The sequence below is a fragment of the Ips typographus genome, linkage group LG11, assembly GCF_016097725.1.
Source record: "Ips typographus isolate SLU linkage group LG11, UJ_Ityp_2.0, whole genome shotgun sequence".
Lineage (NCBI taxonomy): Eukaryota > Metazoa > Arthropoda > Insecta > Coleoptera > Curculionidae > Ips > Ips typographus.
The window spans coordinates 6356669-6376138 of record NC_138432.1 but is presented as its reverse complement, the minus strand read 5'-3'; the positions used below and the strand labels follow the sequence as shown (position 1 = coordinate 6376138).

Here is a 19470-nt window from a genome sequence, read left to right as displayed (position 1 = left end):
ACAAAGCTCCAAAATAAGAATTTATAGAGAGCTGATTTTCCAGCAAACGCTAAAGTTATTTATTCATTCAATATTCTTTCGACGAATCCTGCAAACTGCGAATTTGCTGAAAAATCGCATAATATATGGCTTTTTCTTCGTTCGAACGCATTTTCTATTTTGGTCCCAAAAAGAGAACCGATTTACTGAATAGAAATATAAACTGACGCTCTCCATGCCCTTTAAATATTTATTATGCCATTAAACTTGAAGCGTTTAGTGTAAACTTTTCTTTTTGTATAGATATGAGTTTGTTTTTTTCCTTGTCTGTCGTAAAAAATGCGAATTACAAGACCGGAAACGGAACTTTTTCCAGAATTCGAAATCAATGAGACGAAAAAAATCTGGGTTGAAAGACGTCACCACTATTCGTTCCAGCACACTAGGCTGGAATATTTTATTTAAACCTCGAAGAGGGTCGCAGCATCCATTTTCCCACAAGTTATAAATTTCTTACACGACGGTGTAAAAGCACGTGAAACCCACATCTAAAACTCGGTAATGACCCTTGTGGAAATTTGATTTTCCTCTCGTCCTCCCTAAGACAATCGGGGGAATTAACATTGGTTCGGGCACATTTCCGAGCACTATGTAAACGTCAGGAAATGGAAAAACGAGATAGTTGCTTGGACGGTTTAACGAAAAATAAATATAATCGGAGGGTTTAGAGCCGCTGCATTAGTGTGTACTGACCTTTAAGTTAAACGGTTTCGGCCGAGATTGTTGTGTTTGAAAATAGAGCGGTCTTTGCGGTTGCTTGGTTTGCTTTAGTTGATGGTTTTGTTTTGGTTTCAACGTAATATTGTTCGAAACAGAGTGGGAGGGCTTTATTGAAAAAAAAATTGTGCAAAAACAGTATTTATATAAAACGTGTTTATGAGATTTCTGACAGCTAAAAAATCTGTATTTTTGAAGTACGGTTTATACAGCAAATTGTCATGAAAACACCTTTTATAATAATGTAAAATAAAATTTGTTTTCTACTGTTTTTAGACCGATTATTTTACCGTCATTAAATATTTAGACTTGACAACAATGTGCAGAAGATTTAATTTACAGTACGTTTACAGTCTTGTAGAGTGACCTAGGTAATGAATTCCCTAACTCAAGCGCCAACCAACATATTAACGCTTACAGTGTCAAATATTTTAGCTTTAGGGTGTTTCAGCTGTAACCACTTAATTAGAACGTTGTGGTTTATAGCAGTTTCAGCTTCACCGAGTAAATTCCATTGGGATCAAATTAGTTGAGAAACAACGACAACTTTTTGACTCTAAACCACCAGACTCAAAAATTTGTTGGATTTGAGACAGTGTGCTCCAGCTCGAAACCACCAGGTCGTTCGTTAGTTATTCGGCACTGTGAATAACTGACTAACTATGGAATAGCACGTTTGCTAATGGATTTAATCGGGATTGTTGTTCTCCGAAGTGAAAGGCTCCATTGTCTGTAGAGTTTGGCTTTCAATATTACACTTACACGGACAATAACAAGAAAGTGAAATTTATAGCTAGTCGCCTCTAAAGGGAAATTATTCACGTGATTAATGGAGAAAGTTTGTCTAATACACCTTGCTCGATGAATGAGCAAGTGTAAGTGAATGGTTTATCAGCTATTAGTTGTTTGTAACCACTAATCTGGATATCTGGCTTTTTTCTGCCAGAATAGTAACTTGAAATTATTTTAAATTAGACGTCATCCATTAAACAATAACGTCAGAATTTTCAACCAAGTAGAGGACTATTGCTTTTGAATTGCTCTTGACAATGGCGATATTTGGCTGATTAGAAATTCCGAACTCATACTACTGAAAACTTATGCGCAGTTTCGGCGGCCCTAAATGCACTTGTTATTATACATTAAATGGGTACTTTCTTCGCAAAAATGGGGACAAAATTCCCCCGAAATTGCGCTAACAACATTTCCAGTTCGAAAATAACCCACTTCAAGGAAATACGGTGCAGAAGTTGTTCCATAAACCACTTTTATTCTGCGCTTATTTAAAAGTTTTTCGCAGTAAAAATAGAAATTGCTTTGTTCGTTTTGTGGGCTTGTTTACGCCGTGGGGACACTGATTTAACGCTAACAAAACACCTACTTTATCATTCTGGAGTATTAGGTTGTAGAGTGTGAGAACGTTAATTCCAGACCTACCTACCGGATTAAATTATTCCTTCTAGTTAAGATAAGCTCCGGACCGATATAAAAGTCGTAAATTCGGGGGCAGTTCACAAACAAACGAGCTTTGCATATTCCGAATAAATGAAAACTTAATTCGGGCCTCCGGATCCAATCAATTATGTGGTTGCCCGGAATGAAATTAGCTTTCAGAAGCATTGACCGAGGATTTCGGATTCGGTGGGAATAAAGGGAAATGAAAGGAACCGTTCCATGAGGTAGTTCGATTTTAATTAGAGTTAGATTGTGTTGCTTTGCTTTGAAGAATTTTGATGCGCATCCTATGTTTTTTTTTAATTAAGTTGCAAAAGTAACTAAAATAGATTTTATCTTAACTGTGTGTCAGGGTCTACTTAACTTTGTGAAACATCCCTTATTTCACTAAAATTTAAAAAAAAATTCACTTGAAATGTACTCAAAATCCAAACCACAAATACTTATAAATGTGCCCTTTGCAGTGCATTGGAACCCTTATAGAGCAAAATAAAAATTTACTAAAATTACACTTTTGACAAAAATGGAATTTTTATACTTTTCGAAAAATCGTAGCTCTTTTCTTTAAATTCGCAGAAAATTCGTTCCAGCGCCATTCGAAAAACAATAAAAAATACTACAAAACGAGTTATAAATGGCCTCTCGAGCTCTTAATGTTACCGAGATATTGAATTTCAAAAAGTACTTAAAAAACACCTGTAATTCTTTCAGTTTTTTGAAAAGTGAAAAATTTTAAAGTGGTTTTTTTTGTGCTTATTTTACCTAATTTAAGGTTTCTTGGTATAAATATGCCCTTTGCAGTGCATTGGAACCCTTATGGAGCTAAATAAAAATTTGCTAAAATTGCACTTTTAACAAAAATTGAATATTTTATACTTTTCGAAAAATTGTAGCTCTTTTATTTAAATACGTTGGAAATTCGTTCCAACGCCATTTGAAAAATCATAAAAAATACTATAAAATCAGTAAATATGGCCTCTCTAGCTCTTAATAATATCAAAAAGTACTTAAAAAACCCCTCTAATACCCCCCTATTCTTTCAGTTTTTTGAAAAGTGAAAAATTTAAGGTTAATTTAAGGTTCCTTATTGTTAATAATAAAAACTACACGACACAAACATACAAACTCGCTTTAACGATTTTTGCTTCTAATCTGGAACATTCCAGATCAACAATGTTCTTAATCTAACCGAGATTGCCTTCGTTAACTATAATCCTGGATAAATACGAACAAGGCGCCTTCCTGCACATGTTCATTGTATCTCTAATCCACTTGGTTGCGACGCAAGCTGTTGCATTACCTGTTTGTCTAGAAAGAGCTACAAAACTCCGTCTATTACTAGGATTTAGTACTTAAAGTAAAACAACACTGCTTTATGTAAGTATTTATTAGAGAAATAGAAATGATCAATTTGAATATCTGCTCCCTCTTGTGATATTACACAAGCTTTTTTATTTCCCTATAGATTTATTAGGGGACATTACACCGTTTGTTTATAATTAAATATTAATAATTATTCCAGTGGGACAGGTTCAACGTTTCACCGAAAAGCAATTATGCAGGTGAGAGCTGTCGCAGCTCGTAAATGCTGCAATTATTTACAAATTTAAATTTTAACTGTATGAGTGTTTTTTTGTAATTGAGGCGTTTAAATATTTTATGGATTAAGTAGGTACTGGTTTACTCGGAGAGCCTGTTTTGATTTTCATCCGTTCTGTAATCTGGATCTGACAATTTGATTGCTTGATCTGCCAGCAGTGGAACTATGTAAGGGAATTCAACACTGTCCCCTGGGATGCAATCATCAACGCACTTAATTTTGGATAAGATGGTGGTTTCCAGGTTCTCCATCATGAATTGGGCAAAAAGTTATTACCTTGGTAGAAATAGGTTTCTGGAATCTGTACGTCTTTAAGTTTGGGCTTGAAATCAAAATAATCTTTAATATAATATTTATTTTGGTATAACACTTTATTTAGTATATTCTTCAGGTTTTTAGACAAAAAAAGTGGTAGAATTTTACCAGGTTAGTTACTTGAAAAAACACTAAATTACAGCTTAGTTACATAACATTATTTACATTACATTCATTAAATTTGTTGAGTGCTGAGCGTATATGCTCGGTTTCTGTTATGGAATAAGCAAGTTTTATGACAGTATAGCTCGCTTTTCTGGTCTCTCTCTCGTTCCTAATTTGATAAATCAGCCCGTTTCCATTACCGGAGAACAAATACATTTATTATGACGGGAACATTGTATTTACATTTACACCGGCGAAATGCATTTTGTACTTCCGGACGTTCCAGTTTTTTTTTTTGTTCTGTTACGGTATTGAAAAGTTTTTCGAGATGGAGCTTGAATGGGTAGTATTAGCTGAAGTTTTTTTTTTATTTCGTTGGAAATATGAAAATCTGGAATTTTTAAGTTTTCCTTTAAGGTTCGTTTTTGTAAAAAGTCTTTAATAAAGTTGGTTCAGCTAGCAGTTTTTAAATTCGTACGAAAAACTGCTAATAATTAGAAACTGATGATTTTTAAACTTTTGAGTTTTTTTTTTCAATAATAGTTTTTATTTTAATGTCTTGTAATAAACTATATAAACTTGTAATCTTATCTTATTTAAAAACAATAAATTACTAGCAAAAATAGCTAGATTACCATGCTGAATACTTTGAAATCTTAATAATAAGGTTATGATGTGATGATTAATTATTAAATCCGTTAGAGTGTTTTTGTTTGTTTGTTAAGTATGTAAATTTTAGTTACAATTTTCTAAAATACTTTTCAGATCCATGGATTCTAATTTTAGCAATTTACATAATGTTAAACTGATAAACCGAGCTAAAACGTGGTTGGTTGCTCTAAATTTACTTTACTCTTCAGTAATCCTAAAACCGTTGAAAATCCATCTTTTCAACCTAATCCGACTGAGTACGGAGCAAAAAGGAGTGCCTCCTTAATCATTACATTCACCTCGGTCGCTTAAGTAAAAACCTCCGGGGTAATGAAAGAATATAATACAGGCACTTGAAGGATTTCGTTAGAGACAAAAGGGTCAGGCGGAGGGTAAAAATCAACAACTTTTTCGCCCTTCGACGCCCTAATTTCATACAAAACAGGGCTGCCAGTTCCGAGTGTTCCTATTTGTTTGAAGTTTTGTGGGTTACCCTATTTTTTGCTGCAATTTTGTAATGTAATAGAGGTTTCTATAGAAAAGTAGGGGGGTTGCAATCAACCTCTTTAAGAAGCCTTTTCAAGGATTTATTAGGGGAAGCACTTGACCGTCGTGGGGGATTTAAAACAGGACTTTCCCTTTTTACGGCTAAATATTAAGTTATTTATTGCTTCTACGGAAAAGGAAACGGCAAGAGAAACTTTGTTGATTTTGGCTAAGTCGAGGGAAGGTAATAAAGCTAAACTTTCCTGCGGAATCCCTGGCGAATCGCTTATATATTTAAGTCGCTGAATATACGAAACAGCATCCAAAAGAAAAAGCAGTAATCATGTTCCGCAATCCGTATAAATTTTCAACATATGCGGAATCTGGCTGGTTCTTTTGACTAGGGATTAGATCGGAAGATTTCTGCTTTTTTGACCGATTTCTTGTTCGGTTTTCTCCCTAGTCTCTGTGGAGTTTATTTTTCTAAGATGAAAGTAAAAGGGAACAGCTGAGGACTAGTATATAGAAAATAAAAGCAACTAAACAATTTAAAAGAGAGTTTTCTAATTTCTAAAAACTGTACTGAAAAAAACAATCCAAGTAACGTAGGAGAGGGAATATTGACAGTTTTCTTTATTTTAGTAACAGTTCTTGTATTTAATTTTGTCTGTCTGTATTTGGTTTTATCAATATAAACTTTCAGATCTCTAAAAACTGGAATAATAATGGATTGGTATGATGGACAATGTAATTTTCCATTATCATATATGATCTCGAACAAACGCAGTTGTTTTAAATTACTAGAGCATTTATTTAAAATTTTTGCTGAGAAATAAAGTAAATCTAAACCAATTTAGTTTATGGCAGGGTTTTTGTACTTATCTTTTGGTTTCAGAATTTGTTGCAATTATTTCTGAACCTGTTCATTATTCTTTTAATAGTTGATAGAGGAGTTATGTGTATTATTTAACAGGATGGAACTTAGTAACCAGAATTTTTTTTGATTTTTTTAAGATGAAATGTTTAAATTAGAACGCAAATGTTGTACAAATATTTCAATCTAATATCCATATTACTTACAGACCATATTACTTAATAAAATTTGTGTTTCAAACTCTGTTGGCCACCCTGTACACTAAACTTTTAACATTAAAAAAGCTGAGGACTCTGGAAGGATGTTCCAAAACCATGAAACATATAACAACAGCCATGTCATAGTTATAGTATTAGAATCGTTAAAAGTAAATATGTCGAAATTTATGATCCTCTCAGACGTAGGCAGTAACTAAGAATGTTATGAACTTGAGTTGGGAAGATAACCTTTCAGTACAGTCGTAAAACATCAGTATGCATATGGATTTAAAGTTCTTATGTAGCTGAAATAACCAAATTATTGTTAAAATTTGTGTAAATATTACTTACTTTAACAGATCTGTAAATCTTTGTTAAATCTGCATATTTGTTTGCACCAGTTATTGACCTACACTAATTAAATTTAATCTAGAAACATTATTAAAATACAAGGTCAGACAATTTGCCTTTTTTTTCTTGTTTGCTTACTGTAAAACGGAATTTTAATACTTTGTTGTACTAGAACTAATCTGTCCGGTATATTTAAGATTAAATTAAATTCATATGATTATATGTAAAAAGTCGTTTTATTACACTTTAAAAACTAGTATTACTAAACAGGTTTGTAAAACTGTGAATACGTTGAGGTTTTTAACGTTACTATGCTATTAAAGTATTAATGTTTAGGTTGATTTTGTGACATTCTACTTAGCCTAGCTAACAGTTCATGTCGAATCATTATTTAACATAATGACAACAAAAATTTTTATTAGCAAATTTGCGTAGGTAATTTTATCTGTCATAAATGCTGTTCTAGATTGTCATAAATGTGTTCAGTTAGTGCAACACATTTTTTGAGTTATAAACACATAAAACCTATCTTTTTTTAATTCACCAGTAACGTCAAGTTTTAATTGGTTTATTACTAGAGCATTTAGCACTTCGTGCTTGAGACTCAACCCCACAATGGCCTTCCAGCTCTAAGATTGAGGCTCTAAAGCCCCGCACGGAACGGAATTAATTCCCAGTTAGCAGCAAACGCATGTTGTGACAGGCCTAAACCGAATCAAAGCCGAAGTCAAAATAAGACGCATGGGACTATCACGACCAGCTGTGCATCTAGATTTAGAGACTCGTCTTTAATTAGTAAAACGGTTCTGACAATGAGAAATATCGGAAATTACCTGAAACGCCACTAGAATGTTAAATGATAGTTTATTTCGTTAAGCCGAAATGTGAGTAGAAATTCTATTATTCGCAAATGAAAATTGGTTAGCGTAATCCTTTTTAAAATACATACATGACGAGCGCAGTTTTTGGTAAAATTGAAATTTCCGGTTTCCAGATCCATTTACATGCGTATTGTCAGAATTCCAGAATTATATTTTCAGTTTTAACCAAGTGGCTATGCTACCCTCACTCATTTTTATGTTTTTATGTGGGAATTAATATTATTTTTAAAACTCTACAGTATCTAACTGTGTTATTATTTGTTAAACCGAAATTATATTTTATAACTGCAACCGTAGGAAGTAAACGATATTGTGGTTTCCTCAACTAACATTTAATATACCACATACAAGGTTAGTGGAAAAAACAAGTTTCTCTAAAATATAGATAAACATTCGTATTACTCTCAATTACTACTCTTACTGTCTTTGGTTGAACTTCGTAAAACGAATCCAAATGCCTAACATGGTCCTGGATACTGCAGCTCTAAAGATGTCTATTGATGAGCATCCAAACCATCTTCTGAGATCCTCCGAGCCGATGGATATCTTTTCTTGTATTTTGCCTTCGATTATTATCAGTCCCCGTACTTTTTTTCTTAAACCCCTCAGCATCTTTTCATTTGTTACTCTTTGTACTTATGATATGCGGAGTATTGTTCTGTACAAGTACATCTCAAAGACCTTCAGGCTTCTTTCTAGACTAGGATTAACAGTCAACTCTTCTAGCTTGTTCAATTCTGGATCTTCCTTCCTTCTTCCTTTTGTGCTCAGATATTCGAAGGAGAATACTTGTTGTACGATATTCCCCTTTCGAACCAAATGCTCGTTTTTCAATGTTTATGAGCAGTCCATACTGCTCGATATGTTGAACAACACGGTTGACCATGCCCTGCAGGTCTATCATGTTATCTGCTATGATCACAGTGTCATCCGCATACCGAATATGGTTAATCTTGATGCCATTCATTCATTTACTGTGTGTCTAGCGCTTCTGTAGATATGGCATCATCATCCATACTCTGTTGTTGTTTGTTCTACTCTCTTATACGTGATTTGGTGCCAGTAAAGGTTGGAGATGATGTATATTTCCTGTTGGTCTACTTTTTACTAAAAGAAATGTTACATGCAAAGCAGAAACGTATGACCTTAGTCAAAACAATGCCTGACTAAAATATTTTAATAATTTTGGGTGTAATTCTCTAAAAAACACCTAGTCATCTCTAGATCATAAAAATTTTAAACAAAATCTCCCAGTAAACACCATTTAATGACTATAATTTAAAGTTGGACACGTGGATATATCTCTCCCACCATTTCTGTATGTAGCCGTAAAGTTTTATAGTCAAATTCACAAGCTTCAGGATTAAAATTTGCGACGACTCCCCCTTATAAACTCAACTACAGTGTCTATGCACCGTATCTCAGGAAATATACGAAACAAATATTTATTCAGTTCATTACACGAGTTCCGACAATACACAATCAAATTTATCTGGTTGTAATTGTATTTATAATTACTATGCCTTCAATAAGCATGTCAAGTGGGGAACAAGTCGCTATAATATCGTTGATAGTTGGAAACAAGCTAGATACGCCGGTGAAAAATGAACCACGACAAAAGTGAAAAGGAAGTTCTCCAAAAAGTGATGCTGGTGCATAATAAACCCAGCGAAATTGTTGTCAAAACGTCTATGTTGAGTATAGTGGATGTGTTGCTGGCAATTTTTGTGATTGCACCTCTAGTTTTGCTTTCTTGGCGTGGTTATTGGGGTTTTATGGAATATCATCCAGACTATTTTCCTGTTATTCCCTGTTTCTTTATTGGTGAGTTAAGTTTGTCCTTAAACAACGTAATTGAACTCTAGTCTTTTAGATTTGTTACAAACACTGGGTTTTTAGTACATTTAAAAATTATCTTAACAAAATCTAATTCTAGGCTTGTCAATACATTTGGCTTTAGCCTTAAGCCAAGATGTTCTACACACTGCCATAATTGAGGCAGATAAGCACTGGACACTTCACATAGTATCTCATTTTATGAGACGATTTTACACTTATATATTTTTGAGTGGCACCATTCTACACTGGAGAAGTATTATAGAATAACAACTTATTAAGGATTATCATAGAAAGTTAAAATTTTTAGGTGGATGGGCATTGATAGATCGTTTAACTAAGATTCAGTACACTGAAAATTACGCTGTAAAAAGTGAGGGCTCTCATTGGTTGTTACTTCTCTGGACCGCCAGTTTCGTTGCTTTACTGACCCTTAAAGGGTTGAGAAACTGTGTTGCTTGTCCCTTTGCTATTTGTATTGACAAAAGCGATTACGTGTTTAAGTTTCCAACTACATTTTGGAGACAAGTAAGTAGATTAAATTTGTTGAAATCATGTTTAACGTTAATTGTAAATTGACCTACATTATGAGAACGTTGGAGGTTTATTGTGTTAGTCAAATGTTTATCTTTAATTATTAATACGTACAAATCTAGCACAAACCCAAGGCCAACACATATTCGTTTTTAATTCGTTAATTAATCAAATCAATAATTGAAACCTCTTCAACCAGTTAATCATTATATCAATCTAAGTACTCTCTAGAATGTTTTAGATAACCTGATACTCAGTTCATATCACATAAACAACTTTGATCGCGTGAATCCCAATGTGCAGTACATATCAATAAAGATAATCCAGCTAAAAATTAAATCAATAAAAACTAACAAATTGAATAAACAATAACAAAAATGTATGTGTGGTATGATTAGAGTATAGTGTAAATAAGATTTGGTCATCATCAGATTCAGATAAAAAATAACAATCAGTTCTTACGTTTCATTCGCACATCACTAAGGATTTTTAATAATGTCTTCCAGAGTTACAAAAATCGTCTCTTCTCAATATTGGACACTATTTTCTCTATAGTGATAATGGCCAACATTGTGATGGTTTTCTGGAGAGGACTGTTTGCTCTTGGAGATATTTTAATACTACCTAACCATTTTGTTTGGTCTGCTTGGATGAGCACGGTAAATATACTAATTTTGTTTTATAAATTAATCCAAGTACTAAATAGCAATATTTTAGGCGTTTGGTCTAATTTTAATAGGTTTAGTGTTCCGACTAGAAAACTGCGTTAAACTACTCTGTTCGCGGTATAAAGGTTTTCGTAAAATCGTTATTGCAGATTGCTTTGTTATACTCAGTATAATAGCCACTATCGTTTACTGGAGAGGACTATGGGCTGTGATAAATATTTACTACATTCCAAGTATTTGAATTAAATTTAACTCAATTAACCACTATAACACAACTTATAGGTAGTCCTGACTTTAGTTTTGTTACCTCCCACCTGATTGGTTTTATGGGTTTGGTAGTTCTTAACTGCTCCAGCACTTCACTGGTTAGAGGAGTGGTTAGGGATGGAAAAGAACTCAATCCAGGAGAGTGTGTAATGTTCCCTTGTGAATATTTAAGGATTATTTTGCAGGGAGAAGATTCTGCAGAACCAGAAAGTGATAAAAGGTCTGAACAACTTATTAAGAACAATATTTCTGTTTAATTTATTATATATTTTTTCAATATAATTTTTTTAGTACATTACTGTTTTAAATCTTGCGGCTTCACCTGGATGATTTTCTTAGTTTTGGAGTAGTTTATTCTGAATAAAAGAGTGCACATTCTGTTAAAAGGATACTCAAAACATAGGGTTAAAGGGATGGATAGCAGCAGCATTAGAACCATGTCCGCCAGTGATTCGAATGACTAAAATTGTGTTTTTGGTTAGCTGTGTTTCATAAATAAGTCAAGTACATACGGATAAAAAGTGGGAGAAATATGAAGGAGTCTTCTTGGAGTTCTGAACTGCAGACTGGAACAAGTAGTGAAATAAATACACATTATATCCCAGTCTTCCCAACACTTTAAACATATCCAAACACAAAAAAGTGTTTGCAGGTCCTGAAATTTAATTGTTGCAGCATAAATCTCATTTTGCACTGTATTTCGTACCACCATAACCTTGTTGACAAACCCAAATAATCCACATAACGCCAAAACTCCATAGGGTGCGATGTGTCGCTAAGAACAGGGACGAAAACGTTCTGTTGTAGTGAAAATCCTCGATCCGAAACCAACGAGTTATCAAAACGATAAAGGGCAAACAAATTGAAACGGCAATCCAGCCGAGCGTGTTTGTAAACGGTGAAATTGTTACTTTTTGATCCTTTGTCCTGAAAAGAGCGTGCCCGAACGCTAAGCCTAGGATATAAGGGCCGCCCCTGACTATTGGTTGAGTGTAATGGAAAGCGAAATAGTCCGAAGAGAGGAGTTTAGGGCTGAAATCAATTAGAAAGTAATTTTGTTATACAAACAATCAAGCAAATGTTTCAGATAAGATGAATTCAAATTACAGATTTATGAAGGACTTTCCTAAAAAGTGTACCACTTGTGTGACTCACTTTTTGTTATTAGCTTATTTATTTGAGTGTTGTTTAAATCCACTTGAAATGTCTAGAAAATTTATAATATTAAAAAAAAAATTGAAAAAAAAAAATTTTAAATTGAAATTTTATAAATTATTTTCGCTTGCACTAAGTGCCCAAACTAACGCAAAACCCATTAGAATAATGGGAGTGTTTAAGGCAAATTTGACCCTTATGAAAATTGAGGTTAACAAAAAAAACAATTTTCAAGAAATTTACAAGCAGTGTGGCGGACCTTCTAAGTCACGTGACCGTGTTTCCCCTAATTTTCCAATGTCAAATTACCCCTTAACCAGTCAGAAAGTGAGTTTGGTGGAACCTGTCACTAAACCATAAAAAAATAACGACATTTTTACCAATTTCAGTGATAGTTGTTGTTTCAATGACAATTGCAGTGCAGAAATGCACCTAGCACTGTTAAATTTAACTGGACTTTACGTTTGATTGTATATGGAAGTTAATTTATGTCTTAATCATCCGATTAAACTAACTTCAACTCTGAAAACTATGCCTAGTAACTGCTTGACAAAAGAAAACCAACTTTTTGACAATTTCAGTGAAAGTTTAGGTGTACTTTGGCACTGCACGGTTAAAATTTACTAAACGTTACTGTTGATTGTATAGAGAAGTTAATTGATGTATAAACCATTTGGTTAAACTAACCTCCACCCGAAAAACCATGTCTAATGACAGCTTGATAAAGGATACAAAACTTATCACTAAACCGTAAAGAATAACGAAATTTGTAACAATTTCAATGATAGTTTAGGTGCATTTTTGCACTGCACGGTTAAATTTAACTGGACGTTACTGTTGATTGTACAGAGAAGTTAATTGATGTGTTAGTCATCTGGTTAAACTAAACTTTACCCGAAATATCATGTCTAATGACTGCTTAGCAAAAGCTTTTTAACAATTTCAGTTAAAGTGCGTTTTTGTACTGCACTGTTAAACTTAATTGGAACTTTACTGTTCATTGTATAGAGAAGTTAATTTATGTCGTAATCATCTGGTTAAACTAGCTTCGACTCTGAAAATCATGCTTAATGACTACTTGACAAAGAAAAAAGAACTTTTTCACAGTTTTAGTGAAAGTTCATTTTGCAATTTGTGAGGGAATGATGGATATTCTGAAAATGATAGAAATACTTACGACACCGGCATTTGTCCCGTAAACTCATGAATCCAGGCAACATAAAAATTGGATACAGTACACAGAACGTAGACAGCAAACAGCAACACGTAACCAGTAAAACAATTCTTTTGCATTGCAATGAGTAGGAATGGTGACACGTAATACCAAAACATGTCTATACTCAAAAACCAAGTCTGCACTATACACTACAATCATGTTACAGCTCTCATAATCAATATTTCCTTAAAAGTGCAGACTTACCATATCTCTAGGATTAACAAAAGGTTGAACATTCAACAAAGTAGCCCACCAATAAGTACCACAACTGTTTCGGTTAGCTTTAGCAAAATCGTAGTACAATGGCCCACCTCCAAAGTGTTTAGCTACAGTAACGTAAGTGCCTATGGCAAGCCCTAAAGGCACTAACAATCTCAGGTGTCTGTTCAAATAGAACAGCAAAATGTTGATTTTCACCCCTTTTTCGGTGACATTAAAGTAGATGTAGCTAACTAACGTGGAGGCAACCACTATGAAGGTATCCACTGTAACTGTGACACCGTGTATAGTAGTGCTCCTATAGGATTCCAACCACTGTAAGTTGATTCGGGATTAAACCGACGTCATAAATATTATGATTTGATTGTGTGTCGGATGCAGGAATTTGTTTGCTTTAGGGAAACATCTCGCCTGCTGTGAGCTGGATTAATCTGACTGTGTTCTAGGATTCAGGATAGTTTTACTTAAATCCAGTTTTTCTAATATGTGTTTACCAGGAATAGTGGTGAAAAAATAGTGGTAGTGTTGTGCGGATAGCAAAAATATGCATGTTTGAATTTATGTTATCAAACTAGTTTTGTTATCATACATATAAATTGAGATCACAGCTTTTGTTTACTCACGTCAACTAGATCCATGTAGTTAACAACAGGGGTGACCAGATCATGTACGAAACGATGTCCATACACAATGAAATACACCGATAAAAATCTGATCCCATGTAAACATCGTATGTCGTTTCTATTAGCCGTGGTGGAAAACAATATGGCCATATTCCGCTTTAACGAAAACAAGCTAATCACTTCATTGATTTCCTCTGAAAATTGTCCTTTTTTGTAATCACCTTACACTATTAACCTCAATTTTACCAGTAGGAGACATCCAGTCTATAACTGAACACACCAGCACCGTTACCAACACCAAACAGACACAAAACCTAAAACTTAAAACCTGTAAAATGCTAAAAGAAGTCAGAAGTTTGGCAACTTTACAAGTAAATATAGTCTCCTCTAGTGAATTGTGGCAGGTCATCCAGAGAAACGCAATGTTCTTTATCCAGTTTTAGGGTTAGATTGAGGCCTTCCCCTATTTCACCCACAAGTTTTCTAAAGTGGGTGAGGACATCTGTGTGGCTGCAAGAATCAGGCACACAAACCGACCACATTATTTTCACTTCTTCCAGAACGTTTTTCTTGAGATTTACGTAGTACTACAAATTGAGAAGATTATTTATGTTTTGAACTAAAACTGAATTAACTTCAAACAGTAAGAAATAATATGTATCAACAATTACCATAACAAGCTGCAACTAAAGAGAAATTAATAGCAATTTAAGTCGTGTTAGCAGGATGTTACCTACGAAATGAAATTATCAAGGTGCGAGATATATTAGATTATTCGTTTGCTTTTCAAGCACAAAACAGCTTATTAAAGTTAAAGAGAAAATTTCTGAATTGCCTTCAGGATCATAGCTTAAAAAGATATAAATTCAGGGCAGTAATAATTTTTACTGGCCCATCCGTCCATTATAGTTCCATCGCGGAAGTTTGGAGAATAAATACCGCATTCAACTTCTCAAAGAGCCGTTACAACTTTTTATGGATTAACTGAATCTCGAAAATTAAACCAGGCGGGTTATTACAGTTAATAGCCGTTCGAGAATTTTATTTTTAAGTGCCGGCAATTTCAGCTAGACGGTCTCTCATTACTGGATCCCGAAACTTTTGCGGATACGAAATTTTATCTTTTTTTGGACGTTCGCCATCAAGAAAACGTTTTATCTTTAACGGCCCTTCATGCCGGATTGTTACATGTTTACACGCAATTTATTCCTCCATTCCTGAAAGGGTCGCCGGGCTCGAATTGAATTTTCCATCGGGAAGCGTCGAAGGAAAGATTTGTATTGACCCACCTTATAAAAAGCTCTAGAGAATACCCGATGAGGGGACTGATATTAAGAGATTGTGCGCAAGAAGGTCCTGAACGAAGAAGAATCGAGGGTTACATTCCAGCGGGGGTTTTAAAAAGTACAGCAAGTCGGGCCTCCTTATCAGCCCTTGAAGGAACCGACGTCAATCATCTGTCAACCGCTTAAACGCCCCGATGGTTAACCTGGATTAGAATGTGAACACGAGGCTTGATTAAGCTTGACGCGTTGATTTCCTCCAAGTTATTGGAGTATTAGCATTTAGGAAGGGTATTTCACAGATTTTCCATACTTTTATACAGGGTTAGCCACTCAAACCGTTCATTAAAAGTTTATAAGAATCCAATATTAATAGAAATTTGAAATTTTGGAATTAGCAGAGCTAGCAAACACTAATACAGGGTGGTCCAGTTTTAAATGTCAATAATTCACCAATCGATAGCCCATCAAAAAATAAGTTGACATGCTTTATGTCATTTTCTTGAAGAACGCTTCCTAAGAAAGACACAAACCTCCAAAGTTATATATTAGCCAGCTGTGATGTTATTCAAAATTGACAAAAATGTCTAATTGGGTTATTGTGTTTTTTACTTTAAAATGGTTCAAAAGTATTCAAATCTGGTCACCTGTTAGGTTTACGAGTTAATTTTTGACACTGAATATTAGTCAATAGTCAAAAAACAAGATTTTTGGACTAATGTTTACTGTCGTTCAATTTTTTTGACTATAGGTAGTGTAAAAATGATCATCAATTTAAACTTTTTTTTTTTATTCAATTAAACATTTTGGACTAATTTAATTCTAAAAATTAGCGTTTAAGACTAATATCGTAGAATTTTTAATGCCAAATTTGTTTACTTTCATCAATGAAGAGTCTGAAACTTAACTTTTACTATAAAAATAGTTTAAAATTTGATTTTTCACTCTTAAATCACAGCGAAGCGTTTAGAAGTCAATTTAATACTGACAAAGCGTGAAGTGGCATGTTTAAGCCTATGGAAAATGTTAAAATAGTTTTTTAAGTCTGCTATGTCAAAAACTTGGTGAAGATGACCCTCATAGGTACTTGATTTTCCAAGCTGAAAGCAGTTTTAAAGCCCTAAAAATAGTCCAGAATTCTAAGAAAATAAAAAGCAAAGAAAGAAAACTTGAAAAGTTAGTCTTCAAGTCAATTTTCATGAATCTAATGTCAATATCCTGTATTTCAGACTATTTTCAAGACTAAAATATTGAAATGTATTTTCAAATTATGAAAACTTGCTTTAAGTGCAAATTTTAAAAACTAAACTTTTATGGACTGTATTTTTTCCTTGGGAAGCGTTTTTCAGGAAAATGACATAATGTATGTTAACTTATTTTTTGATGGGCTATCGAATGGTGAATTATTGACATTTAAAACTGGACCACCCTGTATATGTGCCTCAAAAAACAGCTTTTTTTATTCTAATTCCTAATCAATAAAAACTTTAATAAATCTCCTAATCTCTCCTAATCTTATTCAGATTAGGAGATATGACACTCCAAAAATTAAAAATGTAATTTTTCAAAGGTCAATATGATACATCAAAAATATTTGAAATGTATAGGACTAATCAAAAATACAATAATATACAGAGTGTTCCATTTAAAATAAGTAAGTTGACATCTACTTCCGGTAATACCGGAAGTGACAGAAACCCTATATAAATGAGCTTATTTCTGTTTCTAATATCTTTGTGTCGTGTTCCTAAACATTATCATGCCTTTATTTGAACTAAGTCAGAGTGTTAGGGCACGTAAAAATAAGATTTTCCTAGTAAAACCAAAGCACACAAAAGTAAAGAAGCTGTTCATTAAGTTTCAAAAAGAAAAGAACCAATTTTAAAATCAGTGAAGCTCGCTTTGCTATTGTGAGGGAACAAAACTGTTTTCAACTGAGATAAAACGACTCTTGTGCTTTAAAATTTATTTTACAAGGTTATTTCATGTGTGATTGTATGTTTTAGCAACTTAAATTAGAAAAAACTTACCTGCTCTGAGAAATTTTTGTGATACCTCACAATACTTCTAACCAATTGTTCTGGGGGGTAAATAAATATTGCACAATATCTCCCTCTAATAATACCAGAATCAGTTTTGGCCCGAATATTCAAGCATTCATTCCAACTTCCAAATTCTGCCAGATTACCACTCAAAATCCCCGGCATGAGTTTTGAGGAAGCATCAAACACTACAACATTGTTTTTTTATATAAAAAAGCAGCGCTTTAGAATAAATAATTTCACAGAGTTTTACTGCTGCCGTAAAACCAGCCCTTTCATAACTCAAAGTGAAATATTGCCTCACTTTAGGACCCCCTCAAGTAAATATGATTTTTGCGATTCGCAGCGATCTCTCAGAGATGAGGTTTTAATTAATTTAAAAAATGCTGCGTCGGCTCTTACTTTTTAGGGCCCAAGGCTCGAGGGCTCTTAATCCCGATTTAAACTCATTGACGTGATCCTTGCATAGGGAATTATTGGGGTCATTAAGCCCATACGTGCTCAAAATCTGGTTCATGATAAGACCTTGTTTTATGTTCAGTTTAATGGTTCTTGGAGATTTCTTTGCAGGCTTTGTTGTCGTTTTGCTGACGTTCATGATCGTGTCTGACACCTCTGCTTCTTCTACAACTGATATTAATATGCTGCTAAAATTGACTGAGTAATGATAAATTTTAGTTATTTCTTATTTTGTATCAGTTCTGTACTAATAAAGGAACATTTAAACTTCTGACAAAACCAATACAAAAATTTTAACTAACGTACTTAATCATCTGGTTTAGGTCTTTATTTTAACATTAGTGCAACAACCCATTAGAAACACAAAAGTGAAGCAATAGCTTTTAAGTATTTATGAAATTTAAATGATTTTCCTGTGAAGTTTTCCCCATTTTCCAGTCTTGTCAGAAAACTTACCACTCTCAAACTGCATTTTTCCAGATTTAATCCGGTTACCGGCTGCAAGAGTATTTCGATGTGCGGCAATTTTTCCATCATTTACCTTCTCGCCAACGGCAAAATTAATTTTCAAAAGTTGATTTTGAGCTTTTGGCTTGTCGAAAATTAAATTTTCGTTTCCGGTACTTGCAAACGCATTTTCGGTCGAAGTCTGTTCGAAATTGGATTTCGCCTCAAACACTGGCAATTTCCAGGTATCCCCATTCGAAAGGAATACTAATAATACAATAAGGGCGAGTTTCAACCACGCCATTTAAGTTGAAATATTAAAGGGCTTGAAAATTACGCGACGAAACAATTTATATTAAGCTGGTTTTTATGGTGCTCTTTCTTTTTATAGGGTTTTTATGGGTAAAAGTTGACTCGATGAAGTTTTTAATAGCTGAATTGTCAGGGGGTTGCCATATTGTAAATTGCCACGTATAGTTTTGAAAGGTAGATTGCTAATGTCAGCACTAGCCAGGTCGATAGCTGCAGCAACTATTATCTTGTCAACTAACTTAACAAGCAACTCCCACGAATTAATAGAGATAAGAGAGAAGAACTAATAACGCAGCCATTGTTGCATATATGACTGCAAATGGACAAATTTTGCTTCATTTTTTCACCAGAAGTTTTTACATTTAACTAATTAGAACTATATTTTAATAAACAAATCCAACCCATTTGCTAGATTGGCTGCATTATGAAATAAATAAAAGCAATTAATTTGACTTAATTGTTATTAAAATTTATAGCCCTGCGATGAAATTATAATGAAAGTTCACACATTGCAAAGCTGATAATTAATTATTATTGGAATTGTTTTATTAAGGATAGTTTAGCTAAACTGGGACGTGACAAGTGTCAAAATATCTGTCACAAAGCTCGGAAAACTTTTTTCTCAAAAACTCTTATTTTTGCAACTTTTGAGTGCAGTTTGACAGGTTTGACGTTAGTGACAGTTGTCACGTGGTTCCAGAACACTGTTTCGATAGACGGTCACGTGACAATTGTCAA

At 33.9% G+C, this 19470-nt stretch overlaps 2 protein-coding genes and 1 long non-coding RNA gene across 4 annotated transcripts; 2 read left to right on the top strand and 1 right to left on the bottom strand.

Moving 5' to 3' along the window:
* The first annotated feature begins 3496 nt into the window (after window positions 1-3496).
* On the top strand, window positions 3497-4816 carry LOC145735328 (uncharacterized). Its single transcript, XR_014179650.1, has 2 exons — window positions 3497-3588; window positions 3881-4816. It is a non-coding gene; the product is annotated as an uncharacterized LOC145735328 (long non-coding RNA).
* A 4459-nt stretch (window positions 4817-9275) lies between these two features.
* LOC145735308 (uncharacterized) lies at window positions 9276-11269 on the top strand. Its single transcript, XM_081989155.1, has 6 exons — window positions 9276-9495; window positions 9608-9763; window positions 9818-10035; window positions 10548-10700; window positions 10759-10942; window positions 10992-11269. The coding sequence occupies exons 1-6, from the start codon at window positions 9276-9278 to the stop codon at window positions 11231-11233; spliced, it is 1173 nt and encodes a 390-aa protein (XP_081845281.1). The 3' UTR covers window positions 11234-11269.
* LOC145735307 (O-acyltransferase like protein-like) lies at window positions 10727-18783 on the bottom strand. Of its 2 annotated transcripts, none has more exons than XM_081989152.1 (11): window positions 18430-18783; window positions 17917-18144; window positions 17503-17702; window positions 14559-14776; window positions 14436-14509; window positions 14190-14383; window positions 13552-13881; window positions 13309-13496; window positions 11683-12008; window positions 11489-11631; window positions 10727-11436 (listed from the first exon to the last, which is right to left on the bottom strand). In XM_081989152.1, exons 1-11 carry the CDS (start codon window positions 18722-18724, stop codon window positions 11272-11274), a joined length of 2361 nt encoding a protein of 786 aa, XP_081845278.1. In that variant the 5' UTR covers window positions 18725-18783; the 3' UTR covers window positions 10727-11271. The 2 variants fall into 2 exon arrangements, with proteins under 2 accessions (XP_081845278.1, XP_081845279.1); XM_081989153.1 differs by having other exon boundaries at window positions 14436-14503; window positions 18430-18782.
* Window positions 18784-19470: the final 687 nt, after the last annotated feature.

What these genes read in the sequence shown, in the direction of transcription:
- LOC145735307 (XM_081989152.1), bottom strand. Translation starts at nt 18,724, where the DNA reads ATGGCGTGGTTGAAACTCGCCCTTATTGTATTATTAGTATTCCTTTCG. An exon ending in AGAGGAGACTATATTTACTT is followed by an intron (nt 14,510 to 14,558) that starts GTAAAGTTGCCA and finishes ACAGGTTTTAAG; the next exon opens with TTTTAGGTTTTGTGTCTGTT. An exon ending in ATTTCTCCCACTTTTTATCC is followed by an intron (nt 11,437 to 11,488) that starts GTATGTACTTGA and finishes ACACAATTTTAG; the next exon opens with TCATTCGAATCACTGGCGGA.
- LOC145735308 (XM_081989155.1), top strand. Translation starts at nt 9,276, where the DNA reads ATGAACCACGACAAAAGTGAAAAGGAAGTTCTCCAAAAAGTGATGCTG. An exon ending in CACCATTCTACACTGGAGAA is followed by an intron (nt 9,764 to 9,817) that starts GTATTATAGAAT and finishes TAAAATTTTTAG; the next exon opens with GTGGATGGGCATTGATAGAT. An exon ending in CAACTACATTTTGGAGACAA is followed by an intron (nt 10,036 to 10,547) that starts GTAAGTAGATTA and finishes AATGTCTTCCAG; the next exon opens with AGTTACAAAAATCGTCTCTT.